Genomic DNA, 20178 nt, shown 5'->3' on the forward strand with positions numbered 1-20178 from the left:
TGTTATTATATTTTGATTTCTATTTTATTCATATTTATAAAATCTAGTCTCTAGTCTAATCTATAATTTGGAAAGAGACTTTGTATGTATCCTTGGTCGTCGTCGTCGTCGTCTTCTTCGTCTTCTTCGTCGTCCGTAGATCGGTGACGTCATCGAACACGTGATTCGATTTTTTTTTTTTTCGATCCATGGGCGCCGATTTGTTTTTTTCGTTTCAATGGATTCACCCCCGCGGGGGCGCAAGGCGAGTAGCTTCATGGGGCCCCGCCAGGGGCGCCACAAGGGGCGCAGCCCCGTGGGGCCCCAGCCTCATGGGGCGCAGCCCCATGGGGCTCAAAAGGGGGCGCCACAAGGGGCGCAGCCCCGTGGGGCCCCGAAGGGGGCCCGGGGGGCCCAGCCTCATGGGGCGCAGCCCCATGGGCCTCAAAAGGGGGCGCCACGAGGGGCGCAGCCCCGTGGGGCCCCGGGGGGGGCCAGCCTCATGGGGCGCAGCCCCATGGGGCTCAAAAGGGGGCGCCACAAGGGGCGCAGCCCCGTGGGGCCCCGTGGGGCCCCGAAGGGGGCCCGGGGGGCCCAGCCTTATGGGGCGCAGCCCCATGGGGCTCAAAAGGGGGCGCCACAAGGGACGCAGCCCCGTGGGGCCCCGAAGGGGGCCCGGGGGGCCCAGCCTCATGGGGCGCAAGCCCTAATAGGCATTAACTAAGGGGGGCGAAGCCCTAGACGGCAATTAATCATGGGGGCGCGGAGGGGCGAAGCCCTAAAAGGCAACTGATCATGGGGGCGAAGCCTTAGACGGCATTTAATCATGGGGGCGCGGAGGGGCGAAGCCCTAAAAGGCATTAACTAAGGGGGGCGAAGCCCTAAACGGCAATTAATCTTGGGGGCGCGGGGGGCGAAGCCCTAAAAGGCATTAACTAGGGGGGGCGAAGCCCTAGACGGCATTTAATCATGGGGGTGCGGAGGGGCGAAGCCCTAAAAGGCATTAACTAAGGGGGGCGAAGCCCGAAACGGCAATTAATCTTGGGGGCGCGGGGGGCGAAGCCCTAAAAGGCATTAACTAAGGGGGGCGAAGCCCTAGACGGCTTTGAATCATGGGGGCGCGGAGGGGCGAAGCCCTAAAAGGCAACTGATCATGGGGGCGAAGCCCTAAACGGCAATTGCTCATGGGGCGTGGAGGGGCGAAGCCCTAGAAGGCAAAGGCTCAGGGGGGTGCCGAGGGCGAAGCCCTAGAAGGCAAAAAAAAAATTGATTTTTTTTTTTTGATTTTTTTAAATTTTTTTTTTGATTTTTTTTTTATTTTTTTTTTGATTTTTTTTTTATTTTTTTTTTATTTTTTTTTTTATTTTTTTTTTAAATTTTTTAATTTTTTTTTTTTTTTTAATTAAATTAGCTTAGTCATGTTTAAGCGGTTTATATTATAAACACTGAGCGAAGCCGGGTAATACAGCTAGTATAATATAAGTATAAAGTCACGGGAGAGAATTCTCGGCATTTACAAATAATAGAGATAAACATATTAACACGTTTTGAATACGTAATTTGCGCTTAGCACGTGCAGTAATTGACCGAGATCTTATACCCTGCTTCACCTAGTCCATTAGCCCCAGAAAAATATGCAGATATCGCTTTATATTATTTCTAAATAATATAATTTCTTGTTGTTTTGCAGCAAATGTACAATTGCTAAATTTACAATGTGGTTAGTGGCATTACATATAACTAGAATGCAGTTTTCTCCAACGTATTGGGTATTTTTATGGGTTAAGTTAAAGCTGCATTTATCATTTTCGAATTATTTCAGCAAAATAAATGTTCCCATTAAATCTGGGTATAAAAGCCAATAATTAAATATACACATTGGACTCAAACTTTTTTATTCATTTTCAAAAAAATAGGCATGTAATTAAAGTAACCATGCGTCCCGTTTTGGCCGGGGCAGTCTCGTTTTTTATGTGCTTTGCGTTCGTCCCGTCGTTTTCGTAAAATTGTTTGATTTGTCCCATTTTGTTCGTCTACTGATACACAGAAGAATTGTTCGAAAAAAAATCGCTTTGTGCTATTATTTTCGCGATTATTATTTCTAAATAACTGTAAAATACAATATTTATATTATGTATAATTTTTTTACTTGTTTCATTACCAGATTTTTTCCAGAGCATATATTTAAATATATGTATTTTCTGGTAAAAAATATATTACTTAACAAAATTATAATTGAAATGAAAATCAAAATTCTCAGTGGCACATAATTATCCAGCACCATAAGCTCGGTCGTTAAGCTTCTACTAAACACCAAGATGCGCCGGGTTCGATCCCATGAGCTGACCTCGATTGAAAAGAGTATATCTGTAGTTCTGCTGGTCAGACTAGGATATTTGTGATTCCTGGTCGATCGTTTCCTATCAAAGTTTGCCAATTTTTCTGATTTCATTGTTGAAACGGTTCCCGATTAAAATTGGCTAAAATCCTTCCTACCTACTATGTCACCATTATTTGAGTATGATTAATGTACAATAAAATTTATGTACAATTCATAGATGTCTCATTAATTTGCGAGTTTTCAGTGTCTCGTAATTCAGTGACTTGTATAATAAAAAAATGTTGCATTGTTTGCAAATTCATTAGGAAACAATGGCCAGGAAGGCGCATTGGGGTTTATCTGTAAGGCCTTTCTGGTATATATTTTTGCAATTAAAAGAAACCGAGAATATCTTTTTGGAAAATTTGAAGTTGATTTATTTGTTAATTTTACAGGTTTCAGAAAAATATCAGCCCGCTGTGGGGCATATTCGATGTTGATGCGCCATCAACATCGAATATTATATATTTTTACTTTATCTATGTACGTAGTAACAATAGATGAAGTTTTGTGATCATGCGAAAATTCGAACTAGAGATTTAGACCAATTCGAACTCAGAATCGATCATTGATCTAGAAAAATTTGTGTGTGTGTGTGTCTGTGTGTCTGTGTATTTTGGGGATTTTTTGAACACCGTTAGTCCTATCGAACTAAAACTTGTTTTTATCGTAAACAATCAGGTCATTTGGGGGGGCAATTTTTGCAGAACGTCCCGTTTTATGGTCACCATACATATAATACATGTATCTGTAGAGAGTGGGCTGACAAGTATAAGTACATACATATGTATGTATATGAGTTTTTTTTTTACATCTTGTACGAACACGCGAAAGCTTTCTTTCATATGTGTATTTTACATATGAACATACATACATACATATATACATTTATCAAATACACAAAACTGAACAAAGTAGTTCAACATGGTGAGAAAATCTACTTGGTGCTATTATGCATGTGTATACTTTCATACATATTTATGTACATATTTTTCTTCGATCCATTTCGCCAGCCATGTTTTATTCATATATTTATTTTTATTTATGTAAATTAATTTTTAATGCATATTTATGTCTTGCGGCTATACATACATATTATGTACGCTATGTTAGATTATGAAAAATGGTGAATCGATATCCGCATTCGCGGTGAATGAAACAATTCGTATCAGTATTTAGGCACAGTGTGTATATATCTATGTACATACATTTTAGTCATAGGGGGGGTCTGATATTCATGTTGCACGGTAATACAATAAAATAGTCTATTTTCGTCAATTTGTAACGTAAAACTTTCCCCAGCACGTACAAGTACTGTTGTTGTTTCGTTTACGGAAACTGATCCCTTTATTATATGTACATATTTATATACATACATACATACATAGTTTGTGAAAGCTTTGTAAGTGTCGTATATTTTTCAAATGATATATTCTCGTACTTAGAATTTAAGTTCAAAACTGAAACATATGTCAAATTTTTGGTCATTCATATTGGTCAACACGCAAATACTACAAATTAACATCGCATGTCGCCTGCCATTTTTCGAATGCAAATATCATGATATTTACGCCATATTAATCGCTAAAATTCAACAACATACGTATGTATGTTAGTAAGTATGTGTATATTTTGCTCGAAAATATCAGGAAATTTTCCGGTCTTCCAATGCTTACTAACGGTGTTCTAATACATCTCAATTTATTTCGGCGTAGCCGGAATACATATTAGTCATGTGCATGTTCAAAGTTGTATAACGTTTTCACGAGGCATATATAATGTCTGAAAAGCTTCCTGTTGACCAGGAAGCTCAAACATTAGCTTAACTTAACGGTAATCCATTTGCGGAAGCTCCCCTTACCACTCACTCGTACTATCCGTGGTTGAGGTTATTTTTAATTTTTAATTTGCCATATTGCGAAAGTGGTTCGATTATCTATGTAATATAAAAGCATCGATATCTGTCCGTCTTTGAAATCAGTCAAAGTTCCAATTATAACACATATACATATGTTGAATATTTGATGAAAAAATATATAGATATTAAAACTTTCAGAGAAATGTTTCAACATAAGGATGAATTAAACTTATTATCCGAATATCTTATCTTGGTGTTTCAGGACATTAACTTATTGACCGTCTTATTCTTATCGGTGTTATATTTTTAACTACAACGTAATTATTCGACCTTGACCCCTGCTATCATTTTTATTTAATTGAATGACTTTTTGCAATAATATCCATATACATATATTACAAAGTATAATGATTGCATTTATTCGGTTCATTTATAAGTCAATTATTTTTGCACTTGACTACTGCCTCGAGACAGTTGACCGTGCATATAATATACCTTAATAAAAATTGGTTGAGAAGCGTGCATATTTTTCCAGTGATTTTTCATTGTAAGCCGGGCGGGGCTGTGGAGTTGGAGTTGGAGTCAAAGTCGTAGCATTTCAAGCAGAGTCGGAGGCATAAAAAATTAACCGTCTCTGACCCTTTTTTACTGTTTTCTTTAATTAATAGTATTACATTATGTGTCAACAATTTTATTGAAGTAAATGTACACACTAATAAATTAAAATTTAATTATTTTTTACAAAAATTATGAATTTAAATTACATTATAAATAAAATTGTTAAATTACACGTATTTTGATGTGTTGTGGCCAAAAACGGATTGTTTCCTCCAACTAATATATTTTATTATCATTTTTTTATTAAATTGAATCGTTTCTGTATGAAGTTCATACACATACACTATGAATGTACTTAATTTTTATTTATAGCTATTTTATTACCAATCATTCAATAAATTGGGTTTCATGTAGATTTTTAGTGATTTTTATTATATTTAAAAAATCGCTATTATTTTTATCACTAACAATTTTATACGTCGGCGAAAAAATTGTTACGATTCGGACTTTGAAGTCAGGGTTGGTAAATTTTGAAGCGATTCCACAGCCTTGATTGTAAGCGAATGCATAAACGAAAGAATTAATTAAAGTCAATAATAAAACTGCTTAAAATTAGCAAATTTTACAGGAGATGATCAGTGTGGATTCAGTGATATTGAAATCAAATAAAACATCGAATTAATTTTATTGCTTTTTTTGACTTATCTAATAAATAATATGGAAAGAGATTTTGTATATATGTATGTATGTATGTAACCTTCGTTCGTGGGGTCGTAGTTCGTAGACAAATTCGATTTGATTTTTTTCGATTCAAAGGATTCGAAGTCCCCGGGGGCGAAGCTCTAGAGGGCGCAGGCACCGCCGGGGGTGCAGCCATCGAGGGCGAAGCCTTAGGGGGCGCAGGCACCGCCGGGGGCAAAGCCTCTGGGGGCGCAGGCACCGCCAGGGGCGAAGGCGCCGAAGACACCCAGTGTGGCCACCCTGCATAAAGTCCGGTGTGGCAACCCTGAAGACCTTTGTATATTTGTTTGTTTGTTCATGACAGTCAATTTAATAAAAAAACAAATGAGTATTCAAATAAATTTATATAAAATAAAACTATTCAAATAAATTTAATAAAATGTTTACTTTTAGATTAGTCATGTTTAACCGGTTTATATTACAAATACCGAGCGAAGCCGGGTAAAATATTTAAAACTTTCTATTGTCGTGTAGCTATAGTGACGTATTGGAAGAAATGTGTGTATTTTTATTTTGTTGAAAGTCTGATTTGAAAATAAATAAATTTCATCAATTCATTTAAATATATCGATTGAATAGTTCAATAAATATTTAGCGGCACTGTCCACTTTCAATTCATCATTGGCCTGCATTGTAAGATGCACGTGCAACATTCGGCATCGGCAATCAGTCAAAAAGAAAAAAAGAAATACGAGCCCCCGGCTAATTGCGTTAAACCCATTTGCGTGGATCTGCTAAACCACACCCCGGTCACCTTGAACAATGAGCACGCGAGCTAACCTCGCCATTATTGCGACAATGGTTGAACAAAGCCAGACGAAGACTGTATCCGCATTGACATTTTTCCCATGGTGAGCTTTTCCGAGACAAATGTCCCACATATGTGACTTTTATACGAGTGATATTTCAAAGGACGAGCGATCAACCGCGACTGTCACACGCACTCGTGATTTTGTACCCCTGACATACGAAAAAAATCATCCCTAAATACTGTGTATACATTTTCATATGCACTTACTATATACATATGTATGTACATAGGAATGTACATATATGGAGAAAGAAAACTCGATGAATTTCTATTCTCAAGGAGTTGTATTTTCTTATGTTAATATTCATATGAAATATTTTTCCGCTGTCGTCCTTCAGAATCCGTTGCAAAAAAGATAATATGAGAAAAATATTATATTTGAGAATTAGTGGTGACAAATCAAAATCGGTTGGGGGTCGCCTTTGTTCGGTGTCGTCGTCGTACAGGGTAGTACGAAAGGACCGAAATCACTATAAATTTTAACAATCATTGTACCCCCACTATTTGCATGTCAGCAATGGCCACGACGATAGCAAGTCCTGTCGAGAATTTCGTAGTGTCGCACAAACACGAAACTGTAGTAAAAAGTACAATGTTTCGTATTCATTGAACATTCCAAAAAAATTTTTGTGTTTGGTTATCGGAACAAAAAAAATACAAATGAAAAAAAAATCATTTTTCATAATTTATTCATTATACATTTTTCATATCGTGCGTACAAAATATGTATCAATATAGCAATACTGCAGTACAAATCCACCTTATAATTAAATTTTTATACTACTTACATACAATGCTTGATAGTCACATTTTACGATTCTTGTGAAACCCCTTATTATTAAATAGAATTTTAAAACATAAAAAACCCGCATCGTATTTCGCAAAATATTGCGTGTTTAATTTTTCGCACAAAGGATTTAAATTATGAATGACACAAACACACAAAAATGTTTTTGCCTACAAACATACATACATATAGTCACGCTCACATAAAATGCAGCACTTGTTATTTTACGGTGTTTGGGCAGTAAAAATATTATCCCTTTATGTCATCAAAATCGAATTAGAAATAATCAATATGAACAAACGCACCGAACTATCATTGGAGCAACAAATGGAAATCGTGACTTTGGCAAGCACTGGATTACTTTAGTTCTGCGTTTTACTTTGGTGCTGCGTTTTATGTGAGCGCGACTGTACATACATGCACCTTTTTTATAGCCGTAATATTCTATATTATATATTGTAATAAAATATTGTTATTTATAATAATCCTTTTAAAATATCTTGCATTTCGCTTAATTGAGGTAATTCCACTCTATACGCATGCTGTCCACCATCGCTTACCCAAATTGAACCATTTTCACCATGTAGAAGCGCAAGAATTATTCCATTAACCACATTTTCAGTTCTGCAAACAAATAAGCAATTAAATTGTCTTTAATAATTACATTTTTCATCAAACAAAGTGTCTAATTTATATCATATATTTTTCGATATTTAACAAATGTACCTTACCGAATAACTGAAAATACTTTTGTATCGTAAACCTGATTAAATAAAAATTATATTTGGTATCAATATATGTAAGATTTTATATACATATGTATATAGTACATACTCAGGGCCGCACCTAGAAGTTCGGCCCCCTGTGTGCAAACTTAAATCGGCTGCTCTTTAATTTTATCAGCATTTGTATAAATCAAACTAATAACATAAAATAATTAAAAATGAAGTGCATGCGAGTAGTGCAAAAATCTTACCTTGTGATAATTGTTGTGTGAGAAAAATAGTGTTGAAAATTTTAATCCCAATAAAAATTAACCAGAATAACAGACAGAAAACCAAAATGTTAAGTTCTTTCATGAAAATATAGTGTTTTTACCCCCAATCTCAAATCTAGGACATTGATCTTTCGATGACCAACCAATACTCAACATCCTTAAAGAAATACATCTGGCAGTCGCTAAGATAATAGAATATAAAAGACCTAGCTCTATGCGGACCGAAGATATACGGAATTATAGTTCGGGTATTTTACAAGTTGTAACTTGTAACAGCAATCCACAAGTATACAACAAGACAACCTAAATGCATAAAAAGTACGATGTCTTGTTTCGTATGTTTTAAGGAATATAATTTTTTCGACCCTCATTCCTTTCGACCGCGTTTATATTTCAGCCGCATGTGTGTATTTAGTGAATATATAGTGCACACATTTGTAAATATGGTAGGCACGGCCCTGTACCTACTCTTATTTATAATATATCAACTTTAATTACTAACTTTTGTGTCGACGTTGTCGTCAATTGCTTTAGCCATTCGCGTCCCATATCCTCATTCAGCATCTTCTTGCAAGCACCAGATATAATTTTCGTATATGTGATCCCTGGGCACATGGTAATCATACGAACGCCAGTTTTCGCATAATGAAAGGGAAGCTTTGTTAAAATTGTACATGTACATTAAAAATCTTAGTCAAATTTTAGAATTTCATATCAAATAGCTATGTATTTATATCTTAAACCGAACCGAAAATGCCTTCGTAAATCCAACTGTCGCATAAGATGCTGCAGTATATATCGGACAGCCAGCTGATGGCACCAAACCGGAAATAGAACTCATATTTAAAATTATACCACCAGAACCTCCTTCCATTTTGCTCATGTACTTCAATCCAAGTAAAGAACCGCGTATTGTTCCGTTCTGTTTTTTATATGAAAGAAAAAATTCGTATCTATAAACTCAATTTCAATTTCATGCATTGTATGAAATTTTTATTTGTATGAAGTATTTTTAAAAATCATCTTACCACATTGATTAGTAATTCTTTTTCCCAATTAAAATCATCCAGTATTCCTGCGTTGTTTATAACAATATCTAAGGATCTGAACTGTTGCACGACGGCTTTGAATGCAACCTCCAATTCGTTTGATTTCGAAACGTCACATTTGACAAACATCAAACGACTCTTTCCGAATTCTGTCACCAATCGTCTGCATGCATCGTGTGCTACTGCCAAGTCAACAATAGCTAATTTCTAAACAAATTTTCAAATCGAAAATTTAAGAAAGTATCTGTTTGTATGTAAGTCGCGCATTGTTAAAAAACATACATACATACCTCTATCCCCTGATTCAGCAGTTGTTTGCAACATTGTAATCCAATTCCAGCAGCACCTCCCGTCACCAAAGCGTGCTTCCCGGAAAATTCATCCGTCGCTTCGAATGTCATGTGGTTGCTCATCGTGAATAACTGTTCCTGTATATCGGCGGTGAGTTGCATTTATATACAAGATGGATATAGGAAGAATAATTTTGACGAAGGGACATTTTTATTTATTAAAATTTTCGACGAGGTTAATGTGCAGTTCATTGTCCAGTGATGTAAACGCTTCCTATCTATTGTTTGGTAAGAGAGAGTAACATAGCCCTTAATTATCATACATTTAAATATTTATCAGTTATTATTATATACAGCAGGGTTTCCCAAAACTAAAATATGTTCATACATCTTAGAGACACGCATATATTTTACCATCGTACCCCTAATTTTGACAAAAAAAAATTAAGAAACAGGAACAAAAAGTAATTATAATATAAGTGCAATATTTAAAACTGTTTATTGTCTGTGATGAAAGTACGTGAAAAAAATTAAATATGTTTATGAATATATGTATACATATGTATGTATATTTTGAGGATATCCGAGTACCCTTATGTATCATATTAAAACTTCGCAGTACAAATTTGAAAGCTAACCATTATGTAAACAATGTTTTTCAGATGTGCTTCAATTGCTAAGCGTTTTCATTTTTTATTATACATAAATATTTAATTCCTTAAATGTTTTATTGAAATCAAAGACACATCTGTTTTTTTTTTCAATAAATTTCCCCCAATTTCATATTTAAATATGTACGTAGTAAATTTCAAAACAAGAATAACCTATTTAAATTTTTATTAAACTCTTTGAACGATTTATAATTTTAATAAAAATTTCAACAATCAATCGACATATGAGCCGTTATATTTGAAAGTGATGGAAATCCAATTTTTTAGTTCACAAATTTTTATCACTTATTTTTTTTTTACGTCCAGAATCTCGGAAAAGAAGAATAAATGTATTAGAGGCCACTAGTATTTTTTAATATTGCTAAACGCAAAACATTATATTTAATGTTTTGCGAACTATTTCTTGACATGAAGAAAAGTGATCTGCGCGCGCACATTAAATACGGGAGGAAAAGCTTGTTCCTCTTGTCCCTGTTGTATCCTGCTCATGCCAATTAAGTGAGTATGTACATACGTGAGTATGTACCGTTTACCATGCACCCTTTTTTATCTTTCGACTTACATACTCACTTAATTTGCGCGAGCAGGATACAACAGGAACAAGAGGAACAGGCTTTTCCTCCCCTATTCTGCGCGCGCACATTAATACGGGAGGAAAAGCCTGTTCCTCTTGTTCCTATTGCATCCTGCTCGCGCAAATTAAGTGAGTATGTAACGTTTACCATGCACCCTTTTTTATGATCTTTCGATTTTCGATCTTTGCCTTCCGATATTTGCGTTTTCGGGCGTTTCACATTCGGGCTCGTGAGGTAGACCCATATTTAGGTATATTTGACGTGAAACGATAATTCTTATGCATCAGTGTCGATCACCGGTAGAAAGCGATAATTTAACATGCACATTATTTTTATTCACATGCATATTTCCAATGAACCGAAGAAAAAGGGGTCAATAAAATTATGTAAATCGTTCATTTTTTAACTTTCATACCCATATTGTTGAAAGCGAAATTTTCTTGTTTGAAATTATTCATGTACTCGTACATACATACGTACATACTATACATATGTACATACATGTATCGTGAAAAACTCTTGGATTGGAGTTTAAACGATAGTGTGAAAAATTTAATTGCGTTTCAAGGTAGACCGTATACGGCCAGATTGCGCCTAAAAGTAACGGCACAGCCAGTTACAATTGACGTTACTTAATGAGCGTGCATGATTTTCTTATCGCACGGTGTACACGCGTCCGCGTAAGGGTCAAATGTGAGATCACGCGTCCTAGGTGCGTCACTGTGCAATTTGTGCAAGTCGACAGAAATGCGTGCACCTCATGCTATCGCCTCGTTCTTTGAATGCGACATTAAATTGCGCATTTTAGCGAAATTTTCACCCGCTAATCGTTTGTCGTGAACTTGCACACAACGTGATAACGTTTAGACAAACCCGTCAAACTCTATATAATTTTTTGATACGTGGACGCTGAGTTCGTCGACGATCACATTTTACGTGTGTCGAAAATATTTAATAATACATTTAAAAAAATGGTTTTTCAACAGGAGTTTTGCCAAAAAACCACAACCGAACTAATTCAAAAGCATTGTTACACAAAAAATATTTTTATAACTGATTTTTTAATTTTCAATTAAAATATTTTCATTTATTTATTTAATTTAAAATAGCAAATTGCTAATGAATGGGTCTATCTCACGGCACCGAAAGTGAAAAGGTCAAAAAAGCAAATATCGAAACGCAAAGACCGAAAATCGAAAGATCTTAAGTCGAAAGATCAAAAAAAAGGGGTGCATGGTAAACGGTACTATGTATGTATATATAATATATAATATATATATATATATATATATATATATATATATATATATATATAAATCTTTTCTTTGAACACGTGCTATTTATTGGGTCTACTTCACGGGCCCGAATGTGAAACGCCCGAAAACGCAAATATCGGAAGGCAAAGATCAAAAATCGAAAGATCTTAACAATATTAATGGTTAACAATATTAAAGATAAAAAAAGGTGCATGGTAAACGGTACTATGTATATGTATATAATATATATGAGTGGCATGCATTGATGTATAATATACTAGATCCGCCCTCACGCGTTATACTTCTCTCCCTTTTGGCGCATGCACAGTTTGTTTTAGTAGGTAGGTAGGTACCGCTGCGTCGTAGGGAAAAAAACCCAACTTCCCCGGTAGTTAAACCCCCCGCACCCCTCAGTTAGTGAAGACAAGATCTCCGACTAAAATAACACGTCTGGGCCCATCTAGTGTATTATACATCAATGGTGGCATGCGGTGAAATTATCTCTCTTTTTGGCATACAGCCTTGTTTAATGTGCGCGCGCAGTATACGGGATGAAAAGCCTGTTCATCTTGTTCCTGTTGTATCCTGCTCGCGTAAATTAAGTGAGGATCTACGACGGGGGGGGGAGAGAGAGTTTTACCGCACGCCACTGATATATATATATAGTAACCGTTTTTCATATGTATGCATGATAAACGAATATTATCGGCTTTTTCACTGTCGACTATTTTACGGTCACCCTACTTACATATGTACATTATGGTGACCATATTTTTCAGGACTGAAAATGGGAAGCTCCGTAAAAATGTTGTCCCCCCCCCTATATAAAAATGTGTTTGCACGTCCAAAGTTTTATAATTTTCCATGAAATTAATAATAAACCATTAATATTTTAAAGTAATTATATTTATTTTTAATGTGCAAGGAAAATAGAAACAAGATATAAAAAATTATAATATTTAAAGTTAATGTGCCACAGGCTGATTTTTTTCTGAAACGTGTGAAATTAACAAATTAAACAGCTACAAATTCTCCAAAACGATATGTGCAACGGAAAATTTTGATTTCTTTAATTTTCATTTCTTCTTTTGTTAAGTAATATAATTTTTAGCAGAACGTACACTTCTTTAAAAGAACAAAAAGGAGCAAAAAATTATAAAATTAAATACAATATAACTTTGTGTCTTACAGTTGTGTTTAAAAATATTTATAAAGCGACTTTTTTAAGAAACATTAAATAAATCATAAACATGAAATGAATGAAAATACTTAAATGTTACATTAAAATGAATACATTGTATGTATAATATATTTACGTAATAATATTTGTTTTTGGGAAACAAATTGATTTGTAAAAACAAGGAAAAATATGGAAATATACAATATATAAACGGTAAAAACGAACGCGAAGCACATAAAAATCGGGACTGTCCCGGCCAAAACGAGACGTATGGTCACCAACATACATACATAGATATTGGTATGTAGATGCGTCACTGCAACACATTTTTGAAAGGATGTTATTCTCATGGGATGTCGAGCAAAATATGTCGATTTATAGATGTCGTTTTTATAATTGAGTGTAAATAGTAATTAATTAATTAACGTAATCATAACAAAATATATCGGGGTTATAGGTAAAACATTAACAAGATTGTATTTTTGTTACATATTAGCACATGCAAGTTTACCGCGAAATTACACCATCGGTAATTTTGAAAGTATTAAATGATAATTATTATGGTATATTTATATATAAAAAAAAACATTATTTCGACAGCCTTGCCATTTTGACCAATTTATTTTCAATACGTATTTAAACATTTATTTATTTATTTTGGACGTTTGGAAGTTTGGACCATTGTGGCATTACAGGAATTCCTAATGCGCAACAATGGTCAAAAAATATAACAAAAAAGAAAAAAAATAATTAACTATACAGAAATTAAAAATATGTATATGTACATATAAATATTAGAGATAATATGTACATATGTATATATGTACATATGTATATATTATCTTGTAACTTTAAATGATGTTGACATTGTGACATCAAATGATATTGTTTGCAGTGGAGCAGATCAGAGTAGGTACATTGTATGTATATGAATTTATAAAATATATTATATGATTTTAATTTTAATTATATAAATTCATTTTAGAACAATGTTTATATGTATGTATGTACTACAATTTTGTCCACTGAAAACATCACTCAATAGCACAGTTTAAATAGAAAATAAATAAAAATGATTTTTGAAGTTACCGCAATACCAGTACTTAAGTACATATGTATTTTTACCGGTAATTCGGTAATGAAATTTAGCCGTATTTACTGGCAATACCGTTTACCGAATCCGGTAATGCGTGATCTAATTATAATTTACTTTATATAATATAATTTACTTTATAAAGTTTTTACACTTCAAATTCGTCATTTTTCAAATCAAATTTGTCGTTTTACAAATCAAATTCGTCATTTTACAGATCAAATTCATTTACGAATCGGGGTTTAATTGCCATCTTCGGCGAGCAAAAGCGCGATCGAAAATTAGCACACCGGCATACGTGTCCTTGCCAACAGTTAGAGGACGAAATGTTTCCCTGACTGCGGCTATAAACATTGAAGGAATGGTTGTACATGAAATAATTACGCAATCCACTGTTAATTCTAATATTTTCTGCAACTTTCTTGAAAGATTGTTGCAGAAATTAACAGAGAAAAATCTTTAACAGGTATGGTTAGTAATGGATAGAGACACGTATTTTGGGCACTTTGCTATTAATGCTTAATTGATGCTAAAATTTGAAATAGATGCTAATAGATGCTAAATTCGTAAAATATGCGAATAGATGCTAAAATAACAAACAAAAGTGAAATTTGCATAAAATTAATAGCATTAATAGACAAACCTATCCCTTTGCCCATTTATTATGTAAAAAAATTGAGGGGATAAAACAGAGCTTGCAGTTTACCATAGACGGTGTTTTTCATGTCGAAATCAAGCAACTGCTTTTGTCTACTACTGTAAACAAAAGAAGACAGTTGGAGCTGTGTATCCAAAAGGCTGCTCAAAAAAGCGTCTTAAAACTAGACTCCCACTCAAGACTTAATGAGACAAATATATTCCTCCGAACATTGAGTAAACTATTCAATCCATCTGTAGCAAGTTCAAAATTTAATATTAATAAAGAAACAGTTTTGTTTTTTAGAAACCCGCCATTGTTTAATGTATTAACAGAGGCTCAATGTTTGGAAGGATGTCAGCACTTTTAAGACAATTAATAGAGAATATAAAAAGTGAATCCACGCCGGATATATTGCTATTATTGATGACAACAAAAATTAAATATGAAGAGTTTGGTTGTGCAGCTCTAAAATCTATTTGGTGTCCCGTCAATAGTGTGGATGCTGAAAGGTATTTTAGTAAATACAATATAATTGTTACCGATCGTCGCACGAATCTCAAAAAATAATCTGTAGAAATATGTTCCATGTTAAGTTTTAATCAATTTTAATTAGTATTATATTTTTATATTCATATTTTTGTCTTTGTATTTTTATATTCATGTAACATTTTTGAATTTTGCTATTATTTTTTAATGGTTGTGTTGTCTTTAAATTTTATATATGTATGTACATATGTATATAAATTTTATTAAAATTCATCGAAATTTTTTATTATTTAAAATTAAACTCTTCATAAAAAAAGATGCTAAATTGAACATTTTTAATGCCCTAAAACGCTAAAATGCTAAAATTGACAAAAATAGATGCCCAAAATACGGGTCTCTAGTAATGGATAATGCTAGCATTCACCATACCCAGGAAGTGCGTGAGATTATTGAACACACACACCATACTCTATTTTTTCTTCCGCCATATTCACCTAAGATGAATCCAATGGAATAGGTTTTTTCAAAAAATAATTTTTTTGCTAGGAATTTGCTAGCAGATCCATCAAATCATCTAGATTTGGTAGACGTAATAAATCAGTCTGTTGCTGCTATTACTTCTGCAAATTGTAATAAATATGATATGAATATGTATATGAAATTGCCTGTAGCTGCGGAAATGAACCATTATAAATTATAAATAATACATTCTCTATGTATAATATATTCTCTATACATACATATTGTATTAAATATTCTCTTTTTCTCTATAATATTCTCTATAAATTTCTCTACGTATAATAAAATGAATATTAAAAAAATACATCCAATTGAACGAATTTGATTTGTAAAATGACGAATTTGATTTGTAAAACGACAAATTTGATTTGTAAAATGACGAATTCGATTTGTAAAACGACAAATTTGATTTGTAAAATGACGAATTTGAAGTTTAAAAACTGTACACTAACTTTGTATGTTTGAAACAAACTTTCCGCTTTATATACCAAGGCAAATATGTATGTACATATACATACATATGTAAGTTTGAATTAATCTTTTTGAATTTTAAGCGTGGTGTGTAAAATAAAGCAAAAATTTGTTGTCCAGTGTTACTGTACGACATCTGACCTCATTATTAATTCAATGTGAATTTATCTGTTTCTTTTTGTTTAACATTTATATCATTAGTCATTATCACCTTATTTGACACATAATAGCCAGCAGTATGGTTCGGTGGTTGCGTTTATGTTTAGCACCGAGAGGTTACCGGGTTCGATCGCGTACTATTCTTTAATGCTGCTGGTCAGACTTGGATATTTGTGATTCCAAATCAATCCTTTCCTATCAGAGTTTGCTAATTTATCTGATTTCATTGTTGAAACGGTTCCTCTATCAAATTGGCAAAAACTATCCTACCCCCTATGTCACAAATACCTGAATTCGATTTATGTATGTACAAGTCTAAATCCATAGATGTCTCTATGAATTAATTCATTAATTAATTAATTGTTAATTTCGTGTTCTTCTGCCTCTCAAAATACAGCGATTTATGTAATAAAAAATGCTGCAATGTTTGTAATGAATTGTCAAGGGAGGCGCATTGGGTATACCTGTTAGACTTTCCTGGTATATGTACATATATCTACGTATGTAAAACAAAATAATTTGGCATGGGAATAATAAAAGTATATTACAAATAGCGGTTTTCCAATATAAATAATTTAATTCATAGTTTAACTATCATAACAATACAAATTTATTTCAAATCCACAATAAATTTCAACACATTTCCATCGTGACAATATTGTTTTACAATTTTCATGAAACATCTTTGCGCGTTTCAATTCTATTTGGTATATAGATTTCGTACACTTCTTGACCGCCCTCGCTCACCCAAACTGAGTCGTTTCTACCGAAAATGATCATTTGCATCATGGCTTCAGACACATGGGATGCTCTTAGTTTGAAGAAAAAAATATTATTAATTATTCTAATATTTTACATTTTATAATAAAAAAAAATAAGACTTACTTTTGTACTGGAAGAGAGTTCAATTCCATTTTGCGCTCGTTTGTTATACCATCGTTAGATGTGGAATTGTGAACATTTGATACCATATCGGTTTCTGTTACTCCTGGACACAGCATCAACATTCTCACTCCAGTTTTTTCATAGTAATATTTAGTCTATAACAATTTTTTAATTAGCAATGTATTGCAGAACATGTGATGTTAATAATATTTTAACAAATATAAAATACTCACAGCCCAAGATCTGGTCATTCCTAGAATAGCATGCTGAGTGGCACAATATATGGGAAACCCTTGTGACGAGCTCAGACCCATCACAGAGGATATGTTGACGATAGTTCCACCTTGGCCTCCTTTATCCTTTCCCATGAATTGCATACCCAAAACTGTACCGTTTATAGTACCTTTCTAAAATAATAGTTAATTCAAAATACATATATGATATAAATAATAAAAACTTAAACCAGTACAAAAAACAATTCTTACCATATTAATTTCGATCATCTTCTCCCATTCGTCTTCATTGCACATTCCCGCGTTGTTTATTAAAATGTCGAGCTTCTTGAAAGTTTTCATTGTTTTTTTAAAGGCATTTTCATAGTCGGTCACATTAGATACGTCACATTTGACGAATGAAATTCGATCACATTTATACTGCGCGTTCAAATTATCAGCTGTTTGCTTCCCTAACGTTGAATTCGTGTCAAATATTGCACATTTCTTAAATATAATAAAATTTGTAATTATCGAGTGTGTTTTAAATTAACCGTACTTGTCTATATTTTCAAAAATTAATAAGTGCTAATTTTAAATTTTACTGTCTCGTAATATTTAGATAGATGGGGACATGAAAATAATTTAAGAAATGATTGTTCATATTACATATGTATATGTAACCGTGTATGAAATCAACGCATACAGAATGTTCTTCAGTATATAAACTTGAATTCATTACACATATGTATATACATACATGTGATGTATTGAAATTGATAAGATTTACGTTACGTTACTTTAAAAAAAAAAGATAAAACTCACATCGATACCCATTTTCAATAAACTGTTGACGCAATCTGCGCCTATTCCTCTGGCCCCCCCAGTTACTATAGCAGTTTTATCCTTAAAACTGAACATCTTGCAAGGAAACAAAGGTGATTGTCTTGCTGATTAGTGTTGGCATCAGCTCACCTCGCTCACCACTCAACAACTGTAGCATATAATGTGCATAAGTCATTTATATAGAGAAAATAAGCCAATCTATTCGAAAACTCAGACATTCGCATGGATTTTAGCACAGGTTTTATTACCGCTTCTCCTTAGCGATAACAAAAGGTTATCGCAAATTAAACATCAATTTAAACTTAATTTCCGGCTCAGGTCTACAATTCAATTTTGCAATATATGTAGTTTTCTTTTTAATATCGTCCAAATTTCAACAATCCCATGCTGTAAGAACAAAATAATTGATACAAAAATCGTATTAGCATACGTTTTAATTTTTTTGTACAATTTGTTTCAAATTCCAAAATGAATATTATTACTTCTGATTTAAATTTAATTAAATATAAATTTATTTATTTTAAGAAATAGCTCAATAGCTAATTTATCACAACAATAATGTAATAATGTATTAAAAAAAATTGAATAACAATGAAGAATTTACTTCCATTTGTAATACATATAATGATTTTACTCTGTCAATGTATTTGTACATATGTATGTATGTATGTATATGTATATCGACTTCTGCACATTGAAGTTACACAAAAAAAACTCATTTGTATAAAATCATTTATAAAATCATTTATAATCATTTATAATATAAATCATTTATAAAATAGTAGAATAATAAAAATTAATAATTTGTATATACATAAAAGTAGGTATATATATATACATATATGTATTCGTATTCCATAGTCATAGTCATTCAGGTATTTTATTTCCAAAAAAAATGCTGGAATGATTATACGCCTGAAGTTTTAGAAAAAAGAGTATGTATCTTATTCGTTTATTAATGCGGCTGGCAGCTCGTTAATTTATTAAATAATATATTTGTGACGAGTCAAACAAATTGTACAATGACGTGTACTTCATGAACATATGTAGATATAACGTGATTTCAACTATGTAACTCAATATCTCTTGGCGTACAACAAGTTAACTACGTATAATTTTGCTTGAAACATAATACAAATTATAATTAAATTATGAACTACAATGTATTTTGAGGAAGTTCATACTGTTCTGTAATAGATTCAATACATCTATTTAGCACGACATTTTAATATATCTCAAAACTTTAAATACGATGTAATAATAATTTCTTATTTGTCTTTTCTTCTTTTCCCGTCGAGTAAAATAGTTTTGTATGCAATTTTTATATTAATTGAATATTTTCAGTTATTTAGCTAGATATTTTGAGATTGATGCTTTGAATAATTTTATCTTTTTTTTTTAATATATGTACATATGTATGTATGCAAATATGTATTTAAATATAATACATACTTCCATTTTCAATTTTATTTTACATGTTGATATTAGTGGAGTTAAGCAAGACGTTTTTTATGGCCATGCGTGTGATTTCAATTTCATAGTCAATAATTGGCAAATTATCTTATTTAAGATATACATATGTACAGTAAAAGAATAAATAGGTACCTGTAGTATACATTTTATATCATTGGCAATTTACCACTGGCCATATAACTTAATATTGACTACAATTAGTAGATATTTACTTGCCACATTATATGTATGTACATATGTATGTATATGTTACGGTGAAATT

At 33.1% G+C, this 20178-nt stretch overlaps 2 protein-coding genes across 3 annotated transcripts in view; one reads left to right on the forward strand and one right to left on the reverse strand.

The window, feature by feature from the left end:
- The window catches only part of LOC143909037 (glycine receptor subunit alpha-4-like), a 46925-nt gene that overhangs the window by 17563 nt on the left and 9184 nt on the right, over positions 1 to 20178 (forward strand). The window lies entirely within an intron of this gene.
- LOC143909985 (uncharacterized) lies at positions 7591 to 18611 on the reverse strand. The gene is made up of 12 exons (XM_077428311.1): positions 18423 to 18611; positions 17871 to 18104; positions 17619 to 17792; positions 17386 to 17540; positions 17178 to 17311; positions 14458 to 14569; positions 11278 to 11290; positions 9451 to 9588; positions 9140 to 9367; positions 8860 to 9033; positions 8614 to 8768; positions 7591 to 7738 (listed from the first exon to the last, which is right to left on the reverse strand). Exons 1-12 carry the CDS (start codon positions 18516 to 18518, stop codon positions 7591 to 7593), a joined length of 1761 nt encoding a protein of 586 aa, XP_077284437.1. The 5' UTR covers positions 18519 to 18611.

This window comes from Arctopsyche grandis, chromosome 3 (genome assembly GCF_051622035.1).
Source record: "Arctopsyche grandis isolate Sample6627 chromosome 3, ASM5162203v2, whole genome shotgun sequence".
NCBI lineage: Eukaryota > Metazoa > Arthropoda > Insecta > Trichoptera > Hydropsychidae > Arctopsyche > Arctopsyche grandis.